General features: G+C 29.6%; 1 protein-coding gene across 1 annotated transcript; it reads right to left on the bottom strand.

The window, feature by feature from the left end:
- Positions 1-1063: 1063 nt before the first annotated feature.
- On the bottom strand, positions 1064-4241 carry LOC111030514 (piggyBac transposable element-derived protein 4-like). Its single transcript, XM_022310043.1, has 4 exons — positions 3760-4241; positions 3488-3647; positions 3332-3418; positions 1064-2879 (listed from the first exon to the last, which is right to left on the bottom strand). Exons 2-4 carry the CDS (start codon positions 3645-3647, stop codon positions 1129-1131), a joined length of 1998 nt encoding a protein of 665 aa, XP_022165735.1. The 5' UTR covers positions 3760-4241; the 3' UTR covers positions 1064-1128.
- Between the last annotated feature and the right edge of the window lie 4787 nt (positions 4242-9028).

The raw sequence follows: 9028 nt of genomic DNA, 5'->3' as shown, positions 1-9028 counted from the left end.
TCTATAATAATGTGATTTTTATGGTATCGTGGTTTTATTCATTTTAACCCTTTATAGGGCAGAACAAAAAAAATCGTCAGATTATTCTAAAAATTGGTGTACATGCACTATGGAGTACTCTGATTTTGGGAAAAATATTGGAAAATTTTTTATTTGTTTTGCATGGTTGGAAAAGTGGTGGGAAAATAGTTTCCCTTTGCCCCTTTACGACCATGGGATTTACTGAACGGGCAATGGTAATATATTTCCCACTTATGCGGTTACTTAGATAAATATATAAGACTCATTCAAACTAATATAAATATTAAAAAAAAGTAAAAAATATTATGTTATTAAAATCAAACAATATATTTCTGATAAAATAAAACATTACAAACCTCGTTTAAAAAATAATATAATCAATTACTTGGTATAGTTTACAAATCATAATGTTAGTCTTTTTATTTCTTTTTATAAATGTAAAAAAAAAAAATTGATAAAAAATAAATAATAAATATACATCCTTTCAATAAAATCAACCAATAAATTTCTAATGAAATAAAATTAAAAAACAAATCTCATTAAAAAAAAAAAACAATCAATTACTTTGTAGTTTGTACCTATAGTTCATAAATCACAGTTTTTTTTTATTTCTTTATGTAAATGTGAGAACAAAAAATTGATAAAAAATAAATAATAAATATACATCCTTTCAATAAAATCAAACAATAAATTTCTAATGAAATAAAATTAAAACAAACCTCATTAAAAAAAAAACATAATCAATTACTTGGTATAGTTTACAAATCATAATGTTATTACAGTCTTTTTATTTCTTTTTATAAATGTAATAACAAAAAATTGATAAAAAATAAAAAATAAATATACATCCTTTCAATAAAATCAACCAATAAATTTCTAATGAAATAAAATTAAAAAACAAACCTAATTTAAAAAAAAAACATTATCAATTACTTTGCACCTGTAGTTCATAAATCACAATATTATCACAGTATTTTCATTTCTTTATATAAATGTAAGAAAAAAAATTTGGTTTAAAATAATAATTATGTACAATATTAATAATAAAACAATACACTTCTGAAATTTTCCATATAAATAATAAAAAGTAATAAAATATAATCAGTTCTAGGTAGGTTTGTGATAGGGTTCAAAACATTGTTTGCATAGTGTTATTTCACATGTAGAACAAATCATATTTGATCTTTTTTCTTTAGCTTTCGTGCTACACATTTTACATCTTCTATACTTATCAATGAACTTTGGCATATGATCAACACCTGTAAAATTATGATTGATGGAAAGTTTTTGTTTTTTTTTACTTCTTTGTTCGTGGGGTGAAGATGTACACTTTTTTCTGCATGAAAAATTTCCAATAAGTTCATCTGTTAGTCTTGATCTAAACTCTAAATGTGTAATGTATTTTTTTTTATTCTTATTGCAACTTTCTTTATATAAAATATAAGAATTAACAATAGCAGTATCAACCATATAATAAAAAAGTTTTATCCACCACTTCCTCGACTTCTGGGAAATTGAATATGGAGACATATATTGATCAAATTTGTCAACTCCTCCCATGTATTTATTATAATCTGATATTCCAGTAGGGCACTTTACTTGAATCCTTTCCCCTTTGCCATTTTTTCTCAGTACTGTAGATGTATCTGAAGAGTTATGCATATTGCTAACAAGTGTCACTGGTTTACTTCCTCTATCCTTCCATCGCATAATACCAATATCTTCACTTTGGGCATATTCAATGTCACCAGAATTATATTTGCCATCATTTTTCATAAGGTGTTTTGGATAATACTTTTTGTTTACTCTAAATGTCCCACATGCAAATATACCATCACACAAAAGTTTAAAAATTAGAGGTATACTTGTAAAAAAATTATCAAAAAAAACACAATAAAATAAGTTTTTCAATTTTTTGGTCAAGTATAACACAACATTTTCTCCTAGTCCATACTCAGGTATTCCATTTGATTTTTTTCCAGTGTATATGTCGAGATTCAGTAAAAAACCACTATAAGAATCAGCCAATGCCCATATTTTAAAACCCCTTTTAATAGGTTTCATGGGCATATATTGTTTCATGGTGGAACGGCCCTTATATGCTACCATACTTTCATCAACTGCCAAGTACCTAGATGGACGATATACAGATTGATAAATATCTTTCAAGTGTGTTATCATAGGACGAATTTTATACAACTTATCAAATTCCAAAGAATTTCTTGATGGCATTTGGGAATTATCATTAAGATGAAGTAACCGTAGAATTTTCAAAAACCTTTTTACAGGCATGATTTTGGCCACACGTTCGCAGAAAAAATTAGGATCATTTGACCAATATAACCTGATGCTGGGTAAGCTATGGTAACCCATAAAAATCAATATTCCAATAAACGCTTTTATTTCTTCAATGCTTGTGTTGATATCAACACTTTTTTGTTGAGCATATAAATTTGTTTGTTGAACAATTGTTTGAAGTATAGGACCAATCATCAATTGAAATATGTCTATAGGCGGCATTTTATAAATGTTTTTGTCTACTGGACCTTGTTCTTCTCTAAATCTAACTTTTTTAAATTTTTTTGGAGACTGTCCTGATTTTACAAAATTAAATTCACCACTTATATTTGGATTTGAAACATTGTCAACTTCTACATTTATGAGTTCGTTTTCAAGATAATCATTATTTAGAAATATATTTATATCAATAGGTAAGTCATCAATATTAACTTCATCTAAATCTACAAACAGTTGCTGTTGCTGAGTTGGTACATAATCTTTATCTTTATCAATGTCATCCATTTCCTCATCTGAGCTGGACATAATATCTTTTAGCAACTCCAAATCATTATGTATATCTGACAAAATAAAATTATCTATCAATATATTTTACCATTAGCTATAATATTTAATCAGAATACTACTCTATATAATTAAATTAATAGTCATTTTATTCATATATATAACTATTGGTACTATATTAATATTTTTATCAAAGTTTTATTTTTACATTACAATAAATATTAGTTATTGCAGTGTTGTTTATAAGAACATATTTTATAAGTTTACATAAATATAGGTAGGTACAAATTTATTTTAGTAAATACCTATATAGGTACCCACAAATAGTGTATGAATAAAATGTTATAAAATAATAAATAATACAATTCAGAACCTAGGTACACATGATATACTAAATTGTATAATACAATGTTTTTGCGCCAAATCATTTTCACTTTTTATAACATATAAAACAAATGCATATAAAAATCTAATTCAAAATATCGAATAATTATAAATTAAAATTTACTTTGAGAAGTAGAAGGAATGTTACTATTTGTTTGTTCGATATTTTCTACATTAGGCACATGCACTTCAGTTTCAGTCATACTAGAACCTACAAGCACAAAAAATTTCTAATTAAATATTATAAGAAATTAAAAAAATTATTATTAGTTTTATTTACCTGATGATCTGGTAGATAAATGCCAAACTTGTTTATTTAGAGAGTTATTTACAATGGTGGTATAGTCTTCTGCATCAGAATCTCCACCGTCTTCAGAATCGAATGCCATATCATCAGTAATAGCATTCAACTCTTCTAGAATCTCATATTCTGATAACATCTAAGAAAAAAATTGATAATTATTCGTAAATATTTTGTAAGTGGGTCATTTTTGGCCCCGAAAGTGTATATTTATCGAAAGAGTATAAAATTATGATTCAGAATGTACTTACTTCAAGATTTTTATTGAAGTTCAAGAGTATTTTTTTTAAGTTCAAAATCACAATCACATATTTGAAAATAATATTCAATTATTTTTATAAATTGATAACACAGAAAATACATTTCAAATGAATTGTAAGATAACACAGAAAAACGCGCTAAAATGTTATCTTTAAATTAATACCACCAAAGACCTTATAAGTTAAACTGTTTATTTATCAAAATTAAAACAAATAACAATTTTTATAGAATATTTATTAGAGGGAAAAAACGTGTATCGCCGGTGGGCAATGGGATGATAATTTCCCACTTTGATCGTTTTTGATTTATTACTCTTATTTGAAATGTTATCAAATACATGTAATTGATACTGTCGTATGTAGAAAAAAATAACGGTTTTTTTCAAACAAGTGGGAAAAATATTACCTCTGACCACAAGGTGCTAGAATTTTTTTTCTTGGGTGGGAAATATATATCCCCTTGCCCTATAAAGGGTTAAGAAAGGGTTTCTTTACTAATTTTTTTTTTGTNGCGGGAGGGTTGGTTACGGCCACCGCCGCCTCCTCCTCCTCCTCCTCCTCCTCCTCCGCCTCCTACTGCTGCTGCTGCTACTCCTCCGCATCCTCCTCCGCCGCCGCCGCGGACGCTATATATACGCGGATTCTACCCGCCGCCGACCGCCGTCAGCGACGTCCATTATGACCCCCGCGCCGCAACGTCCGCTCACGCTCGCTGTGCTGCCGGCCGTTGTCTTATCGCGGGAACGCGACCGGCCGCGTTACGTGCGCCCGTGTGTGTGTGCGTGTGTGTTTGTGCGAGTGCGGGTGGTTGACGGAACGCGGTTGTGGCGGTGGTGGTGGTGGTGTCGGCGGCGAGGCCGGACGACGTCGTGGAAGGGGGTGGGGGAAGGGACCGCGTAATTAAACTACCATGTTAGCCGGTATGCCAACCCTTTCGCCCGGACCGCCACGGCCACGGATTCGGCGTAATATTTCAGTATATACACTGCACGCACGCACGCACACACACACACACACACACACACACACACACTTTTCGCATATTATATTATAATATGTATTATATACACCTAAGTGCCCGCGATGTATACCTCCGCCATAATGTTACACACACACATATATATATTATATATATATATATATTATGTTTGTTTGCTGCGATAATAACTCTGGCGTTTTCGTTACCGAGAAATATTGCAGTACAACATTCAGATATTATTTTTAATTGCGCTTCTGACGACGTAGTGGATACGACGACTGCGGGGAAAAGGATATCGCGCGCGACGTACATTTATTATTACTACAGGTGTGTGACGGACGGCGTAACACCGCGCGATACCATAGAGCATCGTCGGAGAGACGAATCCCGACTGCGGTAAGACGATGGTGACGAGGACACCGTCGTGGAAACGTCGAGGTCGGTCGTAAAAGAGTCGATGCGCTCGTCGAGATAGGTTCAAACGGGGCTTTTATATATATATATAGAAGACCCGCCGATACGCACATATTATTATATTATGGAGGTACGCGTGGGTCGACGACTATAATACGCTTGTGAAATTATTTCTCGGTAAATCGCAAAAGTCTGTGCTCGCGCGTGTGTGTAGGTGCGTGCCCGTACACGGATACAAAGTGACCGTAAATTTTAATAGCGCCGAGCCACCAGACACCGACGACGACGACGACGACGACGAATGCGGCGCGGTTAAGAAATGTGTTGTTTGGAATCCGATAAAACTTTTCATACTAATTTCGTTTTTCTTTTCGGAAACAATTACATGTATTTATTTCGCGAGCGATCGGCCGTAGGTAATCCTCCGCAGGCTTTACTTGTCTGCGGGTTAACGTTTCTCACACAACCGAATCGCGAGCGATTAACTGCGGATAGAAATGATTTTTGTTATAAAATAACGTTTATCGAGGGATAAATAAAAGAAAAGCCACTGGTTAATAATGCGCCTGTAGCGAAATAGCAGTTGATTAAATCGTATAGATATGTGTTAAACATATTATAGTGTCTATAATTTCTAACGATACATACCCACATAGGATAGGTTATAGCATGCGTGTAACTATGCAAGTACACTTATATATAACTTATATGTAATAAGTACAAACAAATTATGAATAATGAATAGGTATGCAATTTTGTTCTGGAAATACCTAATTCTACACAAATTACTAATAGCACACCAACATACTATACTGTGTATAGTATTTACTGCACAGTAGCGGTTTTGACAAAACTTCAGGAGAGGAGGGTGTGTGACTTTAAATGTTTCACTTTTATTACTACTCAAAAAAAATATGCAAACAAAATTATTTTCATCCTCTCGGTGGTGTAGACTACCCAAGCGTACTAACATTTTATTCTTGCTATATTTTAAAACTTTTATAATATTTACTGACTTCTGTTAATAATTGCCATAAATTATTATTTTTATTAATTACATACTATTAAAAAGGATTAACCTATTCAAAGAGAGGAGGTGGTCGCCTTCATCACCGCGCTTGAAACCACTACTGATACCAGAAACTGCCTGCTTATGAAATATAAACTATAAAAAAATATTTATACTTTTTAACTTGCAATAAAAAGTAAAATACTTAATTTTACTAAAGGGTAAATTTGTTTGTACATTTTTAATCAATTTCGCCTTATAATCAACTAACTTAATTATTTTTATTTCTATAATAATGTGATTTTTATGGTATCGTGGTTTTATTCATTTTAAGAAAGGGTTTCTTTACTAATTTTTTTTTTGTTAGTCGAAAATAGAACATTAATCGTTTATTAATACATTGATTTTTACAGCTGTAAAAGAAGTAGGTATTAGAAAAAAGGTATTAGTTTTAATAAAAATCATTGTACGTTATTATCAAACAGATTTTTCTTCTGTACATGGTAAATTAAAAACCCAGAATTGCAATATTAATATTATTATACTAAATTGTTGGTATACCGTGATTTTGTGTGAATTAAAAAACAGACAACGGTAAATTATTTTTTCCTGATGAAGCAATTCAATTCTGGACCACATTAGTTTAAAAAAGAAACCTAAAAACTATGCGTCCAGCACATATTTTACATTCAAAAAATTTAAAATTTATCTTGTATATTTAATATATTATATTAAATCTTAAATAATAATAATCTAATTGTGTCATTTAATATCACAATATTATATTAAAATTCCATTCATTTCAGAATATTTGAAAACTAGTTGAGTGTTTTCGTTATTGAACATTATTTCAATATTAGTTGATTCAAATACTATATACACTAATATAATGATTTGTTCACATTCAAATTAATATTCAATACCTTTTCCTATAATTTTTTAATGACTTTATTGAATATTAATAGCATATAATAGCTAGCCATTTAGGTATACATTTTTTATATGATTAAAAATGAAAAAAACAATATTCTATTTTGTAAGATCAAACACAATATTATTCAACATTGTTCAATACTTATGTCTTAAAACATAGGTACCTAGAATTGCATTTTACAGTCAACTATACATACGACTAACTCATATTTCTTACAATTAATATTATAAAATAACGAAAACCCAGAATTTAAAAAAAAACCAATAATCTTTTTTTTATAATTATGCGAACACACAAATATTTAGGGACCAAATAATTTTTAAGGGATATTTTGATTTGACGTATTTATTCAAGTATTAGGTTAAAAGTAGGATACAAACTAAAGTTGATTATTGGGTTAAAATAATTATCTATCATGCGACATTATATTCGTACAAAAATGATTTATCAAATTCTTATAAATTGTAAAAAAACGTTGAAAGTAAGAAATATTTCTAAAAAAATATAACATAATATTGTCCATACATCAGGCATAAAATGAAAATTCTAAAAGCCACATAGCTAGTAAAGTGATATGCTAAAATATATCGCTTTTACAAAGTTTATTAAATGTATTTTTAATTTCAATTCTCACTAAGGTACACATTTTGTTTTTAATAAAATGTTTTCTTTACATTTTAAAGGGTATCAAAAGGTTTAAAATCAACCTGGTGACAGTTTCAATGGATCATCGAGGTATTTGGGGATGCAGGGTATGAACAAAATGCATAGTTTCCTTAGTTTCAAGAATTCGGACAAGGTGGACGACAAATAATCAATATCATCACCTATATATGGATATTATACACATATATATGCAGTAACTTTTTACAAATATTGAATATATCTACATCAAATACATAATAATAATATTATGTTGTACCTATTTTGATGTAAATTGAAAAAAAAATTTTTTTATGTAATTTTGTATTGAGATAAAATTACTTTGTTATTGATTTTCAAAAAAGAAAAAAGTAAAAAAGAAAAGTAAAACTTTCGGTCTTTCAATTCTCACAATAAATAAATTATGATTAAGTGACATAATAAAATATACCTTTAGTTGAAAAACGTAATACTACCTATTAAGCAAGAATAAATAAATTTGATGTACAATTGTTTTTAATTTTTTATACCGAAATTCGACGTCTCATGCAGCCAAAAATGTATTATACGCGTGTGTTTAATTCTTTTAAACATGCTTTTGATATATTATTACAATTTAAAGTATTTATATAGACAAGTTACTATTTGTTTTTGGCTTTTCAGAGAACCCGGGTATTATTATCGCCCAGTGGCCGTTCTATTGTCACGAACATATATGTAAATACCAGCTAAGGTGGCGGTATCGACCGTCAATCGGGCGAGCGGAGTTTAGACGACATCGGGGGGNGTATTCAGACTAAACTTGTTAATTTTAGCAGATTTGAATTTGAATTTTATTTATCTCAACGTCACAGTTTCTTCACATTGAAATTATGTTCGCATTGTACGTATAATATGTTTACATAAAAACGTTTTACTTTACATTTGCGATTGTCAAAACTGAACATTTTTATAGTCTTGAAAATGTGTAGGTACCTAATCAATAATCATTAATCATAAATAGAAAATATAATAAAATAATAATGTATTATGACTTACGAGTACATGTAAATTATTTGCATCATTATTTTTCATAATGAACGAGGAAGATGTTTAATACCTATAGGTATACTTCTAAATGTATTTTATATTTTATACATTTTTTATAAATTGTTAGAGTTTGCAACAAAATCAACAAATCAATTTAATTTATTACATTGCTTGTACAGGTAATTTACGTATTTTGTTAAGTTTAGTCATGTATACTACCACAACTTCTAAGTAAAAGACAATCATATTCTAA

This window comes from Myzus persicae, unplaced genomic scaffold (genome assembly GCF_001856785.1).
Source record: "Myzus persicae strain clone G006 unplaced genomic scaffold, MPER_G0061.0, whole genome shotgun sequence".
NCBI classification, from domain to species: Eukaryota; Metazoa; Arthropoda; class Insecta; order Hemiptera; family Aphididae; genus Myzus; species Myzus persicae.
Note: the sequence above shows the minus strand (reverse complement) of the source record. Positions and strands in the feature narration are given on the sequence as shown.

Excerpts from the sequence above, each read along its gene's own strand:
- LOC111030514 (XM_022310043.1), bottom strand. The coding sequence starts at position 3,647 with ATGTTATCAGAATATGAGATTCTAGAAGAGTTGAATGCTATTACTGAT. Across the intron at positions 3,419-3,487 it reads TTTATCTACCAGATCATCAG|GTTCTAGTATGACTGAAACT; the intron begins GTAAATAAAACT and ends TTGTGCTTGTAG. Across the intron at positions 2,880-3,331 it reads CATTCCTTCTACTTCTCAAA|ATATACATAATGATTTGGAG; the intron begins GTAAATTTTAAT and ends TTATTTTGTCAG.